Raw genomic sequence first — 22,633 nt, forward strand, 5'->3', positions numbered from 1 at the left:
ACATGATAGTATTGCTTTTATATGTACTTTAGCGATTCAGACTGTAAAAATAATTGATTTAGCAAAAAAGAACAATACATATACATTACATACATGCATATCAGTAGCCAAGCCATTTAAACTTTTTATCTATCTAAAAAATAAACGTAACGCGATTAAAACGCTATAAGAAACATTGCACTAAAGGGAAACATAAAGGAATCAGACTTCGACAGAACACCAGACCCATAAAAATCACGGTTTAATGCTAAAACACTTCACAACCCTTCTGCGGAGCAGTCACTTTCTGCAACCAGTTTGGCTCCGCCCACAAAAAACGTCATCTCTGTTTGCAAACACGAAATTGGTCTATTGAAACACTTTATACCCAAATTTCATAAAAGTTACTCAAATCAATAAACAGTACTAATAAAGCACACATTTTCAACATTTACAAAGCATCGTTCGTATTCATCTGTACAAAATAACTATAAATACCTCTACATTAGATTTAGCAGCTTGATCTTCTTTTTAATGATGTTAATTCCCAACCTTAATTTCCCCGCTCCTCGTCTTCAATCTTCACTTTTATTTCTCCATTTGTTTTGTTGTTGTGGCTGGCAGCGGGAGCTGCTTGGCGCTTTCGTGAAGTGAGGTCAATGGTTTAAGAACCTCACGCAAGTTATGTTGCTATGTAGGCCTGCGTTTTGTAACCTTATCAAAGAACCTAATAAAAAATGAAAATATATATATAGTCCTAAATATTTAATATAAGCTAAAGGGAATATAAGCACGCAACATACAAGGATTTTTTTGTATGTTTTTAATGACCTGCTCCAACCTGCATCGCAAATAAAGTGACAATTTCTTTACCTGCCTCAACCCAATGGGTTATAAGACATCACTAGTCAGGAGGTCTTTCTGTGTGGAGTTGCCATGTTCTCCCTGTGTCCGTGTGGATTTACATCAGGTACTCCCATTTCCTCCAACAGTCCAAAGGGATATTTTCATGGGATCGATCTCACCATAAAAAAAAACATAGATGACTAAATTGATGTAAATTATTAAATACAATTAAAGACTTTGACTAAATAATGAAGAAAATGCAGCCAACAAGAGCCTGCTGTTAAAAAAATATGTTTTGATTTTAATTTATTATCTTTTTCCATCCACACAATATCCTCACCTACCTTTGTATTTTCTATAGTTTACTATTACTCTAAAATGTGCAACAAATATTATTAAGTAGGTGAGTACAGTAAGTAACCCTATGAAAGGTAGTGAAGATTTTTCTTCTCACACTTGTAAAATTGGCCTTGATTTTTCTTTGTGTCCCATGATACTGTACATATCAGACATGCCCTTCACTGACAATGTTGTCTCCTTGATAAACTAATACACTAACTTTTATCACTAACAAAATTCTTGGTTATGATGAAAGGACACAGCAAAGGGACAGTCATAACTTAAAACTACCAATAATTTTCACACAATATATGTGCTCGCACAAAGACTCGTGCTCGCAAAATGAGTCAGAATGCTCACTGTCTAATTTTGAGCTAGAGGCAAAAGAAAGTATAAATGTTGATTTTGGTCGAAATTTTGGTGTTTATAAAAATAAGTACATTTAACCCTCATCCGATCTGAAAAGTCTGAAATTAAACATCTAAAATTATCTCTTTTATTTGTATGTTTTCTGATAGGTGTACTGTCCTAAATGCCTAATCTATACAAAGATGTGAGTCAATTCACATGCGTGTCTAAGATTTTAGATCAGCCCCGATATATACACAAATGCACAGAATTACAGTTTTAAAAATATCCATTTTGATAAGAGTTCACGCAGATATAATTTGTTATGTCTTAAGTGAATGTTTGGTTTACTGTTGGGGAAAAATATCTGATGTGTAACATTATACATCTGCATTACAGTAGATCTTAAATCTGTCTGTCTCAATGTCAAACATTAATAGAAAAAAGTTGAACATATATTTTTCCTATAGATATTGTTTTTGACTTTGTGTGTGCTAAATCTATTAGTTTTACCAGTAATTTTAAGGTATGGATGCCGTAATTTTGTTTATAACCCTCAAAAATCTTTCACTCACAATTGAGTTTGCTGACTTTATCAACTTCAAAAAGGTGTAGCTCTGTCATTTTTTATCAGATTCCAACAAATTAAAGTTTTTTTGAATGTCAAAATGTAAAGAACTTTTGAAATTCCAGTCTCATTTTGCCAGCACAGGTCACAAACATTAAAATTGCTTTTACGTCACTGTTTGTTTAGATGTATCATGATATATAAAATGCAATAAATCAACAGTTCTTCATTCCTAACATACTCTCTTTCTTAAAGTTTTGAGCTGGAGAAACTGTGTCGCTTTACAATGTCAGTGCGGAAAAATTACAGACGAGTTCCATATCACAACTGGAAGCACGCTGTGACGGTAGCACACTGTATGTATGCCATCCTGCAGAAGACCACGGGGATCTTCACTGAGCTGGAGGTCAGCAGCTCATCCACAAGATTCCCTCTGTATACTGCATGATAAACATGACCTCATATCTTCTTCTGCTTGTTTGTCTCTACCAGAGGAAAGGCTTGCTCATCGCTTGCTTATGTCATGACCTGGACCACCGCGGCTACAGTAACAGTTATCTGCAGAAGTTTGATCATCCGCTGGCTGCTCTTTATTCCACCTCCACCATGGAACAGCATCATTTTTCACAGACGGTGTCCATCCTGCAGGTAAAGCTCAAATACACTGCGCCCATGTGTGGAAATACATAAGTCAAATGTTTGTGTGTTTTATAATCAAGACAAACTTAACAATATATAACTTTGGTTTTATTTTAAGTTTTTATATAAATTAACCTAAACGTTTGACTGGTAGACTTCTCCTGCTTCCTGATTCTAACATCTTACATTGCTTCTTTACAAACTCCTATTTTCTTATACCTAACATTACTTAAAATCTGCAGTAAACAACAATAAATAGCAGTTAAAAGAAGAATTTGGTAACACTTTACTTGAAGGGGTGTTCATAAGACTGACATGACACCTTCATTATCATGACATGACACATGTGATGAACATAAAGGAGAGTTTATGCACATTTATGACATCTGTCATTAAGTGTCATTTGTTCATTTATGTAATTTTTTATGCTTTGTTATGACAACTTGAAATAAACCAATACATCATAACTTGTCATAAAGCTGTCATAAACATGACATGACATAGCAGAATAATTATCAAACTACCTTTGGTTTAAGGGTTAACATTTACATTAAACTGTCATTTAAATGTCATTAAGTGTTAAAACTCTGTCAAATAATTTTAAATACGTTAACATAATGCAACAGACATGTCAAAATATTATACTAACTTAATGTATGTGCACAATACATAAAAACTGACAACTAACAGAACTTGTTCTTCCTCACACAGAGGGTTCTGAAATTTTCTGACATAGAAGAAAAAAAAATGTATAAGAAAACATTTAATTAATTTAATTTAATGTATTTAACTTTGCAGCGACATGGACCCAATGAATACATGAATAAATAAATTGAATGATACATTTATTTGTTAAACACATGGAGGAAACTTAAAAAAACATTATGAACTCAAGAATATTCATGACACTGTTCTAAATTTATTTGATAGATTATTAACACTAAATAACATTTTAATGACAAATTATAATTGTACCACTGAAGTTGAGGTCAAGAAAAATATTCATGACACTGTTATTAAACTATATGACAGAGTATAAACACTTAATGACATTTTAATGACAAATTATATTTGTATCATTGGTAAAATGGTCAGTTATAATGTATTGGTTAATGTCAAGTTGTCATAACAAAGACATCTCATACAATGAAATCTTTGCATTAAAAATGACATAATTGATCAAATGACACTTAATGACAGTTGTCATAAACGTGCATTAAATCTCCTTCATGTTCATAGCACTGTCATGATTATGAAGGTGTCATGTCAGTCTTATGAACACCCCTACAGTATAAGTAAAGTGTTACTAAGAATTTTAGCAAGAATCACAAACATAACAAGTCTATAATACATGCAGAAATCATAACATAGTTTTGACCCAGACTGTTTGGTAAAACATACACTTGCCAAGTTGACAAAATCTGATATACAATTCCTACAGATTGTAGCAATTCCATGCAAATGTCAACCTTATTATGAAAATAAAGTTTTTACCCAAAGCCACAAAATGTAAGATTTTTTCTTATGTAAGACTGCTCCTGGTGAGCTACCGTCCTGCAGATGTTAGCTCCAATCCAAATTAAACAATGCTGAAGCAGCTAATGAAGGTGTTCAGGGTTGCTTGATAATTCCAGACAGGTGTGTTAAAGCTGAAGTCTGCAGGACGGTAGCTCACCAGGAGTAGGGTTGGAGACACATGAGGTAGACCTTCGAATTCTTTCAATGTCCTTTGGTAGCCAGTGATCAGTTGGACGACCCTTTGGCTTTGCTGCAAGTGTCCAGTAGAGCCAGATGCCCTATAAGTGGAGCTTTTTGCTTTTTTATTGATCTCTTTTTTCCCATAGCTGGAAGGGCACAATATTTTCTCCAACCTGACTTCCAGTGAGTATGAGCAGGTTCTGGAGATCATCAGGAAGGCTATCATCGCCACCGACCTCGCACTTTACTTCGGCAATCGCAAGCAATTAACTGAGCTGCTGGCCACAGGGGCATTGGACCTGAACAACCGTGCCCACAGGTCAGAGATGGTTCCCTTCATCTATTTAGAAATTAAAACAGTACTAGACATATTTACCACCTGCCAGTGTTCACAATCAAATACTAATGTACATCCCAAAAGATCCTTGTCTAGTAAAGTCTGTCTGTGTATATATGTCGGCATATATACACTGCATATTCCAAAACAGTATATAGCTTACAATTTCAACTTTTAATTGACTTTAATCTTCAGTTAAAGGTGACATAGAATGATTGAACGGTGTATTTATCCTTGTTCTGTGATGTGACGTAGACAAAAAAAATAGTTTGGGTCTGTAATGCCTTAGAAGCTTCCTAAAAACCTCTCTCAGATAGCTCTATTAGGGTGGGGGATTTTAAACAAGTGGTTTTGCACCTATTTGGCTCCCCCTACTGGCTTAACTTGCAATCTCATTACTGATTGGCTGACTTTGCTGCCACTCAAAAAATGTAGCCAATTATTTTAAAGTGGAGGGGCAGTGAGATGCCTGTGATGTCATAAGCATCAGTTTTTCAGATTGGGCTGTTTTCTGGCTGACATTTCTAAAAGAGGAATTTCCATGAGACTAAGATGTTTAGCATGTCTAGCACTTTTTGTATGTTCGTGAATGCGGGTAGACTACCATTATTCAACAAAAACAAGGTAAAATGGTTTTTCATTCTCTGTCCCCTTTAAAAGATTTGTTGACTTGTAAATTGTCTTTCACAGGGACCGTGTGATTGGTCTGATGATGACCGCCTGTGATCTTTGCTCTGTTACCAAACTATGGCACGTCACACGACTCACGGCCAATGACATCTATGCTGAATTTTGGGCTGAGGTAAGATGAAACATTAGAGACACATTAATCCTTTAAAATAAAATGTGCATTATAACAAACAATTTAAATAAAACAAATGATTCTTAGAATGTTATTTTTTGTAAAACAATCTTTTTGCCGTCTTTTATAATGGCAGGGAGATGAGATGAAAAAGATTGGAATCCAACCCATTCCTATGATGGACAGAGATAAGAAGCATGAGGTTCCCCAGGGACAGGTAAACTTTCTGTCATGACCAGTCTTTTTTAAGCCAGATTGCCTTGTTTAGCTGACAAACATTAAAGCACCTAGGTAGGCAGCTTGCCAGATTATGGAACTGTGATATTGTGTGAATGAAACAATGTTTGTTTTGAGTAATACTGAAGTCATGTTTTTACTCATGTTTTAGGTGGGGTTTTATAATGCAGTGGCTATTCCATGTTATACGACCCTATCAGAGCTGTTTCCTCCTTCTAATCCACTGCTTTCAGCCTGCAGGTCAGTCACATATTCACACTACTTACAACAACAAATGTTTGACTGCATCATGTTTAATGGTATAACACAATTGTGTCAGTGAACTTACAATATCAATGAACAATTAGTACTTAAGTACTTAGTTTAAGAAATTGAGCCATTTTGAAATCATTGCAACACTCAACCTCTCGCAGTTTTTGACTTCAACAATCAGTGCCACAATATTTCTTGTTTTTTACTATAAAACACCCTGCTTCTCTTTATCCAGTCAGTTTTGTGCACATTCAAAATAAGACCTGAGATAATAATTGATCACAATTGAGTGTCTAATAATCAGCTTCTTTGACCTATCAACATCTAGCAACCAGGTGAAACACTCTACCAACCTGGTAACACACCTTAGCAACACCAAGCAACTGGCTTCTGGGGCCTAGCAAACCTTAGCAATTAGGTAAAAGACCCTCCCAACTACTTAAAGGACAAGTTCGGTATTTTAGACTTAAAGCCCTGTTTTCAGATTGTTTATGGTCAAATAGAATGCTTTTGACTGGAATTTCGACATTTTCGGCTGCCCTGAGAATTTTCGCGTGTTTGTGTTTCAGCTCAGACCTCTACAATGGGTTTATAGGTGCACAGGAACAATCCTTCCTAAAATGCATTAAACTTTCATTTACAAAGACGTGAAACTCACCAAGTGTTCAGGGGTGTTCACTGATATGCGCACACAAAATTCGCTGCAAAAGATGCTTTCCAACAGCTGTTTTAGCATCTGTTGTATCAACTTGTGGACCTTTTTTTCCAAACGCCTCACACATATTCTTCCGTCGAGAGCTTGAATAGGTGGTGGCGATAATCCACCTTTGCCAATTGCAAGAATACAAACAAAGTTCCCGTAATACCGTACCTCACAGCACATCTAAGGATAGGAAGGATTGTTCCAGTGCACCTATACACCCATTGTAGAGTTGGGAGGTGAAACAACAAACACCCGAAAATTCTCGGGGCAGCCGCATATGTCGAAATTTTAGTCAAAACCGTTCTATCTATTCATTATAAACAATCTGAAAACAGGACTTTAAGTGTAAAGTACCGAACTTGTCCTTTAACAATGCCTAGAAGTCTGGTGAAACACCTTAGCAACGCCTACAGTAGCAACCAGGTGAAACACCTTAGCAACACCTAGCAATCACGTGAAATCAGCTTCTGGGGCCTAGCAAGCTTATCAATCAGGTGAAGCACCCTAGCAACCAGGTGAAACACCTTAGCAAGGCCTAGCAACCAGGTGAAAAACCCTGGCAATCAGGTAAAACACCTTAGCAATGCCAGCTTCTGGGGCCTAGCATGCTTAGCATCCAGGTGAAGCACCCTGGTAACCAGGTCAAACACCTTAGCAACGCCTAGTAACCATGTGAAACACCCTAGCAACCAGGTGAAATACATTAGCCTAGAATCTGGCTGTTGTGACCTACAAAGCCTAGCAACTCATTAACTCTTTCGCCGCCAGCGCTTTAAAAAAAGGTGCCAGCCAGCGCCAGCATTTTTCATGATTTTCACAAAAGTTTAATGCCTTTCAGAAAATGTTCTTCTTTTCTTCAAAAACACCTAATTTTGAGCAAAAAGCTGAGATATTTAAATTTTTGTAAAGGACTTTTGATAGAGATCAGATTCAGAGTGATCATCACATGAGGAGTTACTTCCGGGTTGTATAAGTTGCGGAAGTGCCCCACCTGGTGGATAATAGCGGTAAGCCTAAAATTCTTGTCATTGGCAAGGAAGCGTTTTCTCTTAATTGAAGAGTTATCTCGTCAATGGCGGGGAAAGAGTTAACATGGATTGTGAGATTTGTGAGAAGGCAGAATAGAATGAAATAACCTGGATGTCATTTTGTCTCACATCATGTTGACCTCATTCAGTGGCATGGATGTTTCAAAGCCAAAGAGGTCCAAACTGCTTCTGTTGGGTTTCATAAAAAGAACTTTAGCTTTTTGTAATTGTTAGTTCAGGTTTAGCCACATTTAGAAATAACAAAAGAGGTGACTACTGTACACGCATCTCTCCCCACCCAACATCAGGCACTCAGAAACTGCTGTGCTTCACCCAGGTCACATTAACAAGTTTTCATTAAGGAACATTTGTGCCAGTTCTGATGTGATGAAGTGTCCCTGTGTCTAAACTAATCCCCAATGCTCCTGTACACCGGTCGAAAGCTCCTCGGCCTCTGTGACCTTGAGCTACGGAGACCGTAAACACAGTTGAAGGCACAATTAAAAAAGCTGTGCCACTGCGTCAGCACCAGGTTTCATACTGGAATCTGTGGGCAGCAGGCCCAGACGTTCAGGAGCCCTGGTCATTGTGAGATCACAGAAGGACCAATAAATGACATCACCTCTTCTCAAATGAAAGGGAGAGACTAATAGACGATCATTTTTACCCTTTCCTATTGGCTTGCATTACATAAATGGAACAGAAAGGGCAGACCTAAAAAAAACACACAGACTGTCAAATTGAGCATGACCACCTTCTTCCTCCATGCCTGGGTCAGATCGCCCTTAAAAGTGTTGCTTCTAGTCAAAGGCACCGTGCAGATTATGCAGTTGCTAGGGGCCTCAGGGTCATCACTTTTTTCTGTTGTAGTTTTTTTTTCTTTTTTCACGTTTCAATTATATCACTGTGGTAAAATTTAAATTATAAAACAGGCAGTTCTGGTTCTTCATTCTGATTGGTTGAAACACGTTCTAAGCCGTGATAAAATACACTGGTAACCTCACGGTTCAGACCGTATTACATAAGTATCACTTCGCCACTGTTGCTGCGTACTGATTTATGAAAATAAACACCACAGTCTTTAATCATATTTTTTATTTGTCTACAATTGCACAATTAATGGCGATATCCAGATAAATGTCAATAAATATTGTTGAGTCATCTCGGCAATAAAGAGAAAACGTTCCCTGAAAAGTTTTCCTCAAATTCATATTTCCGCTATCCACTGGGTGGCGATCTTACCCTATGTAAACACTGATGCATTCACTGAAAACACTAAAAACACAGTGTTTTGATCAAGCTCTGAATCTGATCTCTTGCAAAAGTTCTGTTTTATCTCTGCTTTTAGCTAAAAAACCTGAGAGGTGGTAATAAAACAAATGAAGGTAGAATGAAACGGTTTTTCATTTGAAATTTTATGTTTATTTAAAGAATATAATTTTTTTGTAAGGCATTAATCTAAAACTGGGTGGCAACTTAAAAAAAAAAAACGCTGACAGGGAAAGAGTTCAGCATGCTTCCAAGCATATTTGATCATCATTTCAACAGTTGCACAATATAAATGTTAATGTATAAATTAAATAAGATGAAAGGTGATTTATAAAATAAACACCACAGTCTTAAATCATATTTTCTTGTGTCTTTGCTGCATCTGTGTTGGTTGTGAACTGCGCTCTGTTTCAGTCACACTTGATTCTGAGGAACTACTTTGTTTGGCTAATATTTGTACTAATATAATTACAACTTATTTGTGTTTTATTTAATGAAATCCTGCTATGCATATGAAGTAACCGTTTTATAAATGCAATAAGCCCCGCAAAGCAGTGGGGTTACAGTGCATTTTATACCAGCTAAGGGGGTTTTAGGCACTCCACTTTGCGTCGCGACTAACAACGCCCCTTAGCTGTTATAAAATGCACTGGTAACCCACTGCTTCTTGGGGCTTATTGCTTTGGTAAATTAATATAAAACTACTTTAAGTTACTTTGAGTGTTAAGTAAAAGTAAAGCTTTTATTCATTTGATTGTGCAAGTAAAAATGACGCTGAGTAGGTGAAAATTTTGGTTTTGGATCAGTTTGGTTAGTTTTATACAGTTACATTATATAAGTTAATGGGTAAACAAAACCAATGTGTGCTTCCAACGCTGTGCAATCCTTGCGCTTGCCATCCGGTAGCATCCGTAACCATGAGCCGTGCAGTCCATAGATTCAGAAATGCATCTCCATGCATTATTCTTCTTTTAGTGATCTCCTTAAAATTGAGAAAGTTTTCTGCCTTTTCAGATTAAAATTGTATTTGTTTTTTTAATAAATCTTTTTTTTTGCTTCTCAATTTGCATGCATTTATTTGTAGCCGCAAATGCAAGTGAAATGCTCTGTCAAGCCCTGTAAAATTAAATAAACTCACTCAACTGAGTAATGTTTATGTAGCTATGAATACAAGCATAAAGTCAAAAATCTTCTAAAGCAGGAGGCCCAAAATTCTGTATCGCATAAATCATGGGCAGTGTGAATGGACCAAAAATCAAACGATCCGGACAAATCCCGTATGCACTGTCTGTGTATTTTCCGTAATGTCTGTGTGAAAAGGGCTTTACTTACAAGCTCAAGTGTCATTTTAAGGCTGTAACATCAACATGTTATTATGAATGGTTGCCAATGAATTGCTGCATGTACACAGGATCAGAAACCCTATGATACAAAAGCTGATCTTTTACAACTAGAACCTGTATAAATATGTAACCCTTACTGTAAAAACCCAGCTCAAGTCTGTTTTTGTGAATTACATTTTTAAACATAAGATCAAAAAATCTAACTTTGTTGCTCCAAATCTCGTTTTTAGATTAAATTGTATTTACCAGACATGGTCACGATATTAAAAGCTTTTCGGTTACAAGCAGTAATTTTTGTGTATTACCAGCTGATGTAACACAGTTTTAATGTGTGTTTGCAGGGAAAATCTGTCCCATTGGGAACAAATTGTGCAAGGAGAGGACGTCTCAGCGTGGGCTTTGAATGAAGAAGTTGACCTGAGCGAGTCTTCAGACAGTGGACCGGTCAAAGTGGACAACTGAATCTGTGGCACCTAACCCACAGCAGCACCTACAGCCTGCCAAACACATTGGACTTCCTGTGGACAGTCCCGCGTCCTGCAGAGACAGGAGGAAGTGAAGAGGGCAGGCCAGGAATGATATATTCGGAAGATAAACAAACACATAATGTTACCTCAGTGGGTGACGGAGGTGAACAGGGCTCCTCCGTTGATGGCTGGGATTCAAGTCCACACTGTGTGGAAACTTTTCAGCCGAATGGACGTCAGAGATCGCTTTTGCATCTTTTCATTTAGGTGATTATTTTTCATTTTGATCAGTTTGTAGAAGAAGCCTTAAAAACGAACGTGAGTTAAGATCCCGTCTGTGGATTAAAAATGGTACTTTTTATCCTGCTGTGATCAGAAAGTTGTACGTAGAGCTACTCGAGTGGCAAAATACAGAATGTGGAGTCAAACGTAAGGACGAAGAGGCGTGTTAACTGTATTGCTCTCGTGATCTATACGATACTTTGAGCAAAAATGTTTTGCAGTACTTGAATGAAGAAATACAGCCTATTCCGTGTGGAGCTGAAAACAAGAAAGCCCCTGCAGCACATCTGTCTGAAGCAAAGAGCTTTTGTGATGATGGCATTCACAGTCACGTCACTCTGAACCTCGCTGAAGTCACACGCGGGTCACGGCCAATCTGCGCCATCTTCCAAACAGATATGAAAGTCAGCTCATCCTGTTACTCGTGTATGTGACCTTAAAGAGGTCATACCGTGAGGAATCAGTTTTTTTCTTTAACTTTTGATTTTGTATGAAAGCACTTCAAAGCAATGAAAGTACAAAAATTGTAGTGCATTTATTGAAATGAAACTGTAAAAACAACCCCACACCTTCCTCAGCTCTCTCACGCTGTAAATTTGAATACCGTACATGAAAATATGGCTCCTCACATTTAAATTTCAATAACATCAATTCAGTGTTCAAAAACCTGGCATGGTAAGGTAATGTTTTGCATGTGTTTGGAAAACTACTGTCGTATTTAACTACCAATAGTAGTCAATAGTATCTGAGTGAAGAAATTAACCAAAATGATTTTCCAGGCTACACCTGCCTTTATATGAAGCTGTAATAGCAAGATATTTCAAAACACTATTACTAAATATAAAATACCTTCATTTTGCCTAGACTTTGTTTAAAATTGTCACAAGTTTGATTTTTTGTATATTGGGGCCTTAACAGTTAAGTTTGAAGAGAGTGCCACAGGCATTTTTTTTAAGTTAGCCTCATACCGTATGGTACGGAGCACCTAAGGGGACATGGAGCAAAAATTAAATAAAGTTTAGTTTCATGTGCTCACGTGAAGCTATCGCGTGCTCACATGAAACTATCGCATGCTCACGTGAAACTATCGCATGCTCACGTGAAACTATTGCGTGCGCACGTGAAATTATTGTGTGCGCATGTGAAAGCTAAAGTTTCACGTGCGCGCGCGATAGTTTCACGTGAGCACGCAAAACTAAACTTAAAAAAATTCTGCACATGAAGGTTTTGCGTGAGCACATGAAAGTTTCACGTGAACACATGAAAGTTTCATGTGAGCACATGAAACTAAACTTTAGATTTGTTTTACTCCAATGTCACCTTAGGGGCTCGGTAGTAGGGCAAAAAAAAAAAAAAACGTAATTATATTTTCGAATATATTTTAAAATATAAAAAATGGCCAAAATATATATTTCCTGAAATATATTTTGGAATAATGTTTAAAAATATATTTTTCACCAATATATTTTGTCCATTTTTTAAAAATATATATATATTTTAAATAAATATATTTTAAAGCAAGGAAATATATTTAAGTTGCAATGTAAGAAAAACAGTAAACATAACAGGTTTAAAAGGTTGAAATTAAGTATATTTTTAACTTTAAAAATATACTTTATAATATTTGATTTTATTTAGCTTATATTTAAAATATGTTTTGGGCAAGAATAAATTTCTTGACATATGGGTTGTAAAATTAGAAATGTATTTGCTTGCCATTAAAATACATTTTGAAAAACATTTAGTTTAACCCTCAAATCAACATTCATTTTCAAATTAAAAAATATATTTAGCATATTTTAAATATGTTTTTTTTTTTTTTTTTGCCGTATGGGGCAGGAAGCTGGTTTTCTTACAAAAAAGTCCATTAATTTCTTCCATAAATTTTTGGATTATTGCACAAAATAGATGAACAAAAATTTTGTGAATTTTGAAGTGTAAATGCCTTTACTAGAAATATAAAAAGCCAGATTTTGACTAAATTTATGAAAGTTGTGTTCATATGTGCAGATTAACTTGTTGGACAAAATGTGTAAGGGTCATACATTTTTGTTAAATACAGAGCATTTTTTTGCCATAAATTAAAGGCTTTTTGACGAGGGAACCAGTATCCCGCTAACTTCCGGGTTAACCTACAAAAATACGTCATTCCTGCAGCACTCTTTTCAGATCTTGTCACAGTTTTTGATGAATGAGACATATGGGACAACAGCAAACCTTCAGCCCACGTGATCATTGCTTTATTATTTTACATTGGAAGAGGTTATTTACATTGTAACATCAATGTAACGGCAAAGCAGCAAATGAGAGCCTGTTTTATCCTAAAGTTAAAAAAATAGTAATATAAAAAACTAAATGATGTAAGAACCCTACATTATAAATGGACCTCAGGGAAAAATATGATCATGTAAAAGTATAACACTCCTACAAATCACTGTAAATTAAATGCTTACAATTGTATACATTTGTGTATGCAACATGTAGCCATACCAGAAATCAGATGTTTGCGGTTCGTCGTGATTTTTAGGATAAGTGTGCATATTTCTGACACAGTTATGTATAAAACTAAAGTGCATAAGCAAATCACTTAGTTGATTATGCAAATGTGAGATCATTATAAAGTGGATAAGATCAACAGATAGTGCAAAACAACTATTTCTGCTTTTTTATTGTAGGTACTACAAATTGACTTTGGCATTAGCCTAGATTCCCACTTCTCATTGTTCTTGACTATAAATTGATTTAAAAATAATAATCAAGTGATACATTAAAGATTTAAAGAAGAGAATGAATACAATGCATATATCATGAGACATGTTTACATGTAAACGTCATGTAGAAAATACACTGCCAGCTTATAATGCTTCAGTTATATAGCAAATAATTGACCCTTCATTAAGCCCCATTTTGAAGACATCCCTAACCAATTCTTCAATCTTTGTCATCTACCCATCATATCTCACAACTTTCTGCATTTTTAATGTCAATGGGAAGTCGTGTGTGTCTGTGTAGTTTTAAATGTTATATCCAAACTATGGTAAATAATTGGCACTTTAAATAGTCAAAGCTATTAAAGACCTTGCATGCATCTGTTGCATGGGATATTGCTCATTTCTAATAATTGTCTTTACACTTTGGAGCACTGTTATTGTGTCATTTAAATTTCTTTTAAGCCGAACAGCAGATGAAACAAGCCTTAAACTCCTTTCCAGACCGTTATAACATCTATTTTACTGTTCAAGTATAACTGAAAGAAAATCTCCAGTTCATTCCTATGGGACTTTCTATAAAGCCTCTGAAAATGAATGCTGGAAGTTGCACACTTTGGAGAGTAAGATTTATTGCATCTAGATCATAAAATATGTAAAAGAGGGCTACAGGTCAGAGCTGTGAGGATGTTGATATCCATCCAAGGTTCAGAAATGCTTAAAGATGAATTTTAAGTTGAAAATGTTTGCCTAGTAATCAATATATTGCCTTTGTTTTTAAGTTTTATTTACCTGTTTGAAGCCCCCGCAGTCACTGTGGACAATAATGAAGCTCTGACAGATTATGGCCTTTCTGTATATACTGCAGGACTTATGAGTGAATGTACTGTCACAAACTGCTTCAACATGCCTGAAGGTGTACACGGTCAGATTTGGGAATGTTATTAATGGCTTCCAATGTTTGTGTGGGTATGCAGTATGCATTGTGTGGGTATGTGAAGATGTTGAGTTTTGTAAGCTACATTCTAATGGTGCTATCTTAGGCAGTCATGCACTTTCTGATCCTGTGCGCATGCAAGCGGATGTACGTGTGTGCGTGCGTGCGTGTGTATATGTGTGTGTTTGCTCTGAATTATTGCTATTATCTGCAGAGTCAGTCACAGACATCATCCACAACCTGTTGTCTTTCCCTTCATATGCACTATGTTTAGAGACTATTATTATTGTTATTAATGTTATTGCTCCTGTTATATTATTGCCACAATTATTGATTATTACCGTTGTTATTTTGTTAGAGTTCAATTTTAAATTAACTTATATTTTTTATACGAAGTTTAGCATTTTTGTTTTGTATAGAACAAATTGTACATTATGAAATAAAGCGAATGGTAATTTAGAGCCACTGCATACTGTTGCCCGAGATAAATGTCTCAACTCGAAATATGTATAAGCAGAAATTACTTTTATTAAATAAAATGCAAATGCACGATGTGTAATATTTATTACTGTATGAAAGGTCATGCATGTTTTAAATGTAAAACCAGTTTTGTTATATTTATTATGAAGTGTAAACATAAAAACTCATTCAACACAAGATTAATGAGTATAATAACTACAGACACATCTTGATAATGCTGGATAACATAACAACAGAGTAACACAATTAGTGATACCAAAACTATTTGGACATATTATTTAAATAAATAATTAAATATCCTGGCATTGTGTAGTTCACAATAACTTTGTTTAACTTAAATATTATGAAAACCAGAAAGTGTGAAATTATATGGTAACACTTAAAATAAGGTTACATTTGGTGATAACAATGAACAATACTCCTACAGCATTTATTCATCTTAGTTCATGTTAATTTTAGTATTTAATATTTATTAACAAAAGTTAAAACTGTTAATAATAGTGAATGCACAATGAACTAACGTGAACAACTGCATTGGCATTGGCAACATTTACAATGATTTGAAGAAAGGATGTTGCTCATTGTTACGTCATGTTACTTAATGCATTTAGAAAAGGTAACAATTACAACTTTTTTTGTAAAACACTACCAATTCTACCTGAAATTTTTTAAGTTTTCACATTTAAACATACAATTTTGTACCCAATTACAGTGATACATTTTAAGTGTGGCATAAGCGTGCAAATACTTTCTGTACATAAGCAAGAATATAACGAAAAAATTCAAGTCCATCAACAGCGGTTCATACAAGTTCATGTTAGATCTTATGTCTCTGCTGCCCTCTTTTGGCCAACTTCTAACCTTACTAATATTTTTGTTACAGAAAGTTGACGCTTGCACTTTCTATACATAATATTTTTTATAGGATTAATAAACGTCATCAACGTTAGTCCATGGGCAAATTGGCCATAATAAGAAAAATACAGATTTATTATTTATATTACAAATACAAAACAACCGTACTCTATAAACAATAATTGCAGGTTTAAACCAGTAAAGGTAGAAAAAGCAAAAATGATAAATAGACAAAGAGTAGCGCCTCCTGCTGGACACAGATCTTACTAGCACTGAGAGTATAAAGTATTTACCATGTGCACTTACACAAAATGTTGTTGTTTATCTTCAGGGGATGTTTACCAGCATAAAATACATATCAGATAGGTTTTACCTTTAAACTTTTTAACGGTAGTGCAGCTATATACAACGCTTAAAATTATTTTTAATCTTTATTATGTTTTTACCTTTAATAATACAATATTATCAAAACTGGAATTAGGCTAAATCTATCTATCACTCAAGTTCTTGAGGTCTGACCTTGAGATGTTTTTTAAACTGTTTGCTGCTCTTTCTTAATTATGCATTCAATAGATCAAATTATTTTTTATTCATTTCAATTCATTCATGGGCAACTAAGGAATTACTCTCTAAAGAGGACTTTAAATAAATTCTATTATGAAGAAAACATAAAAAAAATCCTCAATGGAATAAGTAGACCTGTTGTACAGTTACATAAATATTTTATACCCACATTGTAGAGTTGTTACATTTACATGAGCCTCAACATTCTTTATAACAGCAATGGATCTCAGTTATATTTACAAATAACCGGGTGGTTAATTGGTTATCTGGGTCAGATGCAACTGTGGACAACTAAATTTAAACCACAATTCAGACTCGTTTTTGATTTCCTGTTTTCTTTGCATCTTCTTGTGAATGAAAAAACAGAGATGATCATCACAGGTGTGTATGGCTCCAGGAAGACCCAAGTTCTTTTAAAGGGGACATTTCCCAATACTTTTTTAAGATGTCAAACAAATCAAACAAGTCTCCAGAGTACGTATGTGAAGTTTTAGCACAAAATACCATATATATCATTTATTATAGAATGTTAAAATCAACACTTTGTAGATGTGAGCAAAAATGTGTGTCCTTTAAAATGCAAATGAGCTGATCTCTGTACTAAATGGCAGTGCTGTGGTTGGATAGTGCAGATTAATGGGCGGTATTATCCCCTTCTGACATCACAAGGGGAGACAGATTTCAATGACCTATTTTTTTACATGCATGCAGAGTAACTGGTTTGTTCTTTTTCACATTTTCTAGATTGATAGAAACACTGGGGACCCAATACCAATATAGCATTTAAACACAGAAAAAATTATGTGTCCCCTTTAAAATGTTAGAAAAAGAAAAAATGACTCATCAGTAAGTATATCTCAGGTAGAGATCTTTCAGTGATGGCACATGTAATGACACCTACAGCTCCACCACCAAGACAAGTAAACCCATCAGAGAAGATTAAATGTGAGCTACAGAAGGCCTTATTCTGGGGTAGAAAGACAGACAGATGTCATTGCTTGATGTTGTCCAGGACCATTTATGCGTTTAATCTATCATACTATTTCAGTGGGTGTGACAACATTTTACCATTTTAACATTTCATGCATGGCTGCACTGTCATGGAGTATCACAAGCAGCGATGTCTGTTAATGTGCCATCTGACTGTTGAGATTTCCCTAAATATGGATGCATTTTTTTGCAGTATACTCTGCCATTACATCAGCAATAAATCCAATAGACTAGGGGTGGATAGTCTATTGCTATCTGGAACGTTATCTGTCATTTAAAATTTAAAACTAACAACTTAAATAAATAGACACTTCTATTTTGTTTAATTAAAAAAAAAATCTTGTCAAACATAACTTCCCCTAACACACAGGCCTATTGTTCAAAACGACCAATAACTACAGCTTTTGGCTGTTTTTTTAGATTTAATGACAAACATCTGGAAATGTATTAAAAGTGGAGTTAATTGTGTTATGATCTGATTTATGAAAAGTTTATTTTTTTACTGAAATCTCGTTGCTTTTACCTCGTTTTCACCAGCAGGTGTCGCCATTGAATCATTTTGCGAATCAACCCCTTCAATTAAAGCTTCTCCTATCACCAATCACACAATTGTCACTCCATGGTGGATCCCATGCTACAGATGGGAAATTGGGTCCATCCTTACAGCCTGGAGGCGCAGGATTAACACCACCCGTGGTGGAAGCTTAGTTGTCCCAGCTTTTGTAAGGAAGTTGGGACTGATGGAGAAATTCACATCACATCAAGAATTGACACCACTGTAAGGTGGTGCCAAACCCTGACAAAAGGTACTTCTAAAGCCAGCAGCAAATGGCTGAATCCACAGGAAACCACTTTTAAATTCCTGTTGAATTATCATCTGAAACCTCTCAAAGACTTCACATCTAACCCCCAAGAACACTACCACATGGTGTGGGACACCCTACCACACTTTCTCATTCCCCTCTCCTCATGTTCTCAAAGCCAACTGTATATGGAATGCTACATTCTGCATACACATGTATCTGAAACTGGTCTTGTTTGGTGTTATATCAAGTGTTTTAATGCAAGTGGTACATTTGGGTTTTTAATATTACAACAGGATTCAATGTTAATCTGTGACAATAAATAAGTAAACTTAACCTAATGTTGGGAGACAACTCCTACCTTAGAGATGTTGACCAATCACCCACTGTATGTATATTAGGTAACACCCCTGGGCTTACAAGAACCAATCAGTATGTCATATCACAATGCTTTGTTCTCTGGATATTTAAGGAAAATGTCAGAAGATTCAGGCGGGACTTTCAATATCGAGAAGTGCACCCCCATGATGCTGTCCTGGCACAGCATCATGTATTTTTATATTACTTTGAGGAATCTGTAACCAGATCTTCATCTCATTACCAGGTATGCAGTGGTTTTTCGTTTGATTTTCGTATTCGAATTGGAATGTAAATTGGCTTTTGAATTATGTTTTACCTACCTGGTTAATACATTGTTACGTTTGCATTTATTCTGCCTTACTCTGAATTATTGACTACAAGTAAATTGATGTATCCTTTCTTACCGCAAATCTACGACCAGGATTATGTAGGCGCATTGTCTGCCATTTTGCGTTTTGGTTATTTGGTCTGACGAACCACTTACTTAATAGGGTTAAGTTTGGCGAATCGTCTGCCTTTTACTATTTTGGTTTGACGAACCACTTACTCTTTATCAGTAGATTAAAGTTTGGCGCATCGTCTGCCTTTTCGTTATATTATTTTGGTTTGACGAACCACTTAATTTTAACTACAGGGTTAAGCATCGACAAATCGACTGCCTTTAATTATTTGGTCTGACAAACTAATTAACAGAGTTAAACATAGCTGTATTGACTGCCATTAATTATAAGGTCTGACGAACTTCTTAACTCTTGAGTAGTTGTATGGTCGAGTTTGTGATCGTGAACCTGCAGCAGCTGATGCAAGGATTCTAAGCGACAATTGAGATCCACTTGAATGAATCAATATAACGATGAGTTAAATAGAATGATCAAACGTTTATCCAAATTCTACATCAATTTGATTCATATTACAATACGTTTCATATCTTTGGAGTCAGGTATTAAGTTGCGTAATGATGTTAAAACGTCATCCACAAGCACCGGTGTTGTGTCGAACTCAGTTCCCCCTATGTTTCCCTTACGTGTAGTGCTTTTATAGCGTTTTCATCACGTTACCATGGGCGTAGATTTAGGGTGGGACGCTAGGGACATGTCCCTACCAATATTCAGAGAAGACTGAATTGTCCCTAGCAATAATTTCGACCAAACAATTAATCTGTATTCATATATAACCATAATGTCCGTCTTGTTCTTGTGTTTTCTATTTTTTACTTATTATATTTTTGTCAGAAATCATTTAAATTAGATAAGAAATCATTTGCAATCCCGTTCTGTAAAAATAACGCTCTATGTGGTACACAAACGGTTAACAGCTTTCGTTCTCTGCAATGCCCGCCTCCGTAACTCACATCGCTAATATGATTGGCTTTGCATTTCTTTAGTCCCGCCTCTCTAACGCACATTGCTAATATGATTGGATTAGCATTCTTGAGTCCCGCCTCTCTAACGCACATCACTTTTTGATGGGCTTGTCTTTACTCGCTACGTGTGATAGGATGGTTTCACTTTGTACAACGCGCCAAAGTTCACTCAACAAGACGCGCGTGATTATTCGGGCTACAGGTAAGTGAGGAAGAAAGTATTATTATACCCACTGTAACTGTTTCATGCACAAAAAAAGTTGTGCCACATAATGATTCAAGGACAGTGTTTTCACCAATACACGACAATCCCATGTTAACCTGAGGAGTTGCAAACTTCTGTCAACCTTTTATAAATGGGGTGGCAAGGTTATTTAGAGGGTCCCTAATCCATGAAAGAAAATAACCCCAGCATTGTAAAAACATGAATTCATGTCATGATTGCTGAATACTTTCATTACTGCACTGTGGTCATTACTTGCACAGATGTAGACATAATGTTGCATTTTAAACTTAAACTATTTTTTTCACACTGATTAACTGTCTGTTAATGAAAAGAAGATTTAATGTGAACTACAGAAACGTTAATAAACTGTGTTCAGGAAACAGCATGATATATATACCTACTTCAACACTGGGAATTTTTTGGCAAAATTAAATTTAGAATTAAATATTAATTGCATATTCTTCAATGTTATAAAGTTAATATGGATTCATATATGTTACAATGTGATTTTCTTTTTTTGACAAAGACTTAAACAGCTACTGTTTATTAGGCTCTAGGACATAACGAATTGTTTATTATAGTACATTAAATTTGGGATGGCACCGGGGGTGGCGAGTCAGATGTCACTGAGTAAAGTGCATACTGAGTTGTCTGTTGTTTATGTCAAGTAAACGGTGATAAACAGTTTTTGCAATGCGACCATTTTATTTATGTCCCCACCAATGCCAGAATCAAACCTACGCCCTTGCACGTTACATTTAGAAAGATTAAAGATTTGAATTGGTTATACTTAAAAGGCATAATATCATGTATTTTATAATACAATTTATTAAATATTTCATACATTTGACAGTTTTCTATTAGGGTATTTCTTTTAAAATATAGCCTGTCTTTTTCTTTTTTTTTCCCTTTGGTTGTTTTAAAAATGTAATGTTTACATACATAATTAAATAAATATTATACATATAATATGATTCATACTGTAAAAATAATTGACTTACCATTAAGAACAATACAGATACATTACAGAAATGCACACATATACATCTCAGTAGCCATTAAAACTTTAAATATATAAATAATAAAACCTATAACGTGATAAAAACGCCATAAAAACACTACACTGAAGGGAAAAATAGGGGGAACAGACTTCGACACCACACCTGAAAAGACCGAACGCGCTATAATCCTGCCGTTTGGATTCCGTCGTTGGGCCAAACGGATGGATGGGGTCACATTTGGACCCCTTACACCACATAAATGCCATCAAAGGCACCATTGCGAGCTTTAAAGCAGACTGTATGCTGTTCTTTAAAATCAGGTATAGCCTATGTTTAATGTGATTTATACCATTAAACAGGACAGGAGCCACCACAACCTTTAACAAAACTCAATTTTTATTACTGTAGCAATTACTGTACAAAGGTTTAAAATGCATTCAATGACTTGTTTCTGAATTTATTTTGTAAAGCGTTATTAAGTTAAAGCATTATTAAAGGTATGAGAGCATTATTATGACAACTGCTCTCATACCTTTCCACCTTCCATTTTTTCCCAGGATTCTCCTTTATTTTACCATTCTGTCCCGCTATTGTGACTGTCTATAAGTGTGAAGGTGTCTATGCACAACTTAGACGTAAAAACCTGAGATCCAGGTAAAGAAGGGAGGTCTTAACTATAATACTTTATAAAAGTATGCGGGGAAGACCAACCCACCGCATCATAATTATCCTGCATAGAGGCCCCTGACAATGAAGGATACTCATAGTCAAATGTGCCTTAATATGCTAGAGAAATAGCCTCTACAATAAATTTACTGATTGTTTGCTTAGAGACTGTATGTACTCTACCCAGAGAACCAAATTGGACCAAAAGTTGGTTGGATCTTCTCCAGGTGGAAGATCTGGTAAAATTTTCATCTAAAACCCTCACAGGGCGAGATGCTAGCCTCTGTTGATCCACCGACTCATGTGGAGGAGGATGAAAAGCCTGAAGAACCATGTCCTAGCCACATTGCTAGGAACCTTGGGAATATAACCTGGTCTCGGGTGTAAAATGCCTTAATTTTCCCTGGAGCAAACTCCAGATATGAAGGGGAAGTTGATAAAGCTTTTATATTGCCAACTCTCCTCAGAGAAGTAATGGCCAATAAAAAGGCTTACTTCAGAGACAAACGTTTATCTGTGCACGAATCAATGGGTTTGAAGGGA

At 35.7% G+C, this 22,633-nt stretch overlaps 1 protein-coding gene across 4 annotated transcripts in view; it reads left to right on the forward strand.

Annotated features, from left to right (window-relative positions):
• The window catches only part of pde10a (phosphodiesterase 10A), a 132,717-nt gene extending 117,386 nt beyond the window's left edge, over positions 1 to 15,331 (forward strand). For 3 of the 4 annotated variants that reach the window (XM_065251199.2, XM_065251209.2, XM_065251218.2), the window contains exons 16-22: positions 2,336 to 2,486; positions 2,573 to 2,728; positions 4,564 to 4,736; positions 5,445 to 5,556; positions 5,693 to 5,773; positions 5,945 to 6,033; positions 10,730 to 15,331. In XM_065251199.2, coding sequence (XP_065107271.1) covers positions 2,336 to 2,486; positions 2,573 to 2,728; positions 4,564 to 4,736; positions 5,445 to 5,556; positions 5,693 to 5,773; positions 5,945 to 6,033; positions 10,730 to 10,850 — 883 coding nt within the window. In that variant the 3' untranslated portion in view covers positions 10,851 to 15,331. Of the gene's footprint in view, positions 1 to 2,335; positions 2,487 to 2,572; positions 2,729 to 4,563; positions 4,737 to 5,444; positions 5,557 to 5,692; positions 5,774 to 5,944; positions 6,034 to 6,373; positions 6,465 to 10,729 lie in introns of those variants that run through there. The other variant, XM_073812866.1, reaches the window with a different exon arrangement.
• The last annotated feature ends 7,302 nt before the right edge of the window (positions 15,332 to 22,633 follow it).

Source organism: Paramisgurnus dabryanus, chromosome 20, assembly GCF_030506205.2.
Source record: "Paramisgurnus dabryanus chromosome 20, PD_genome_1.1, whole genome shotgun sequence".
NCBI lineage: Eukaryota > Metazoa > Chordata > Actinopteri > Cypriniformes > Cobitidae > Paramisgurnus > Paramisgurnus dabryanus.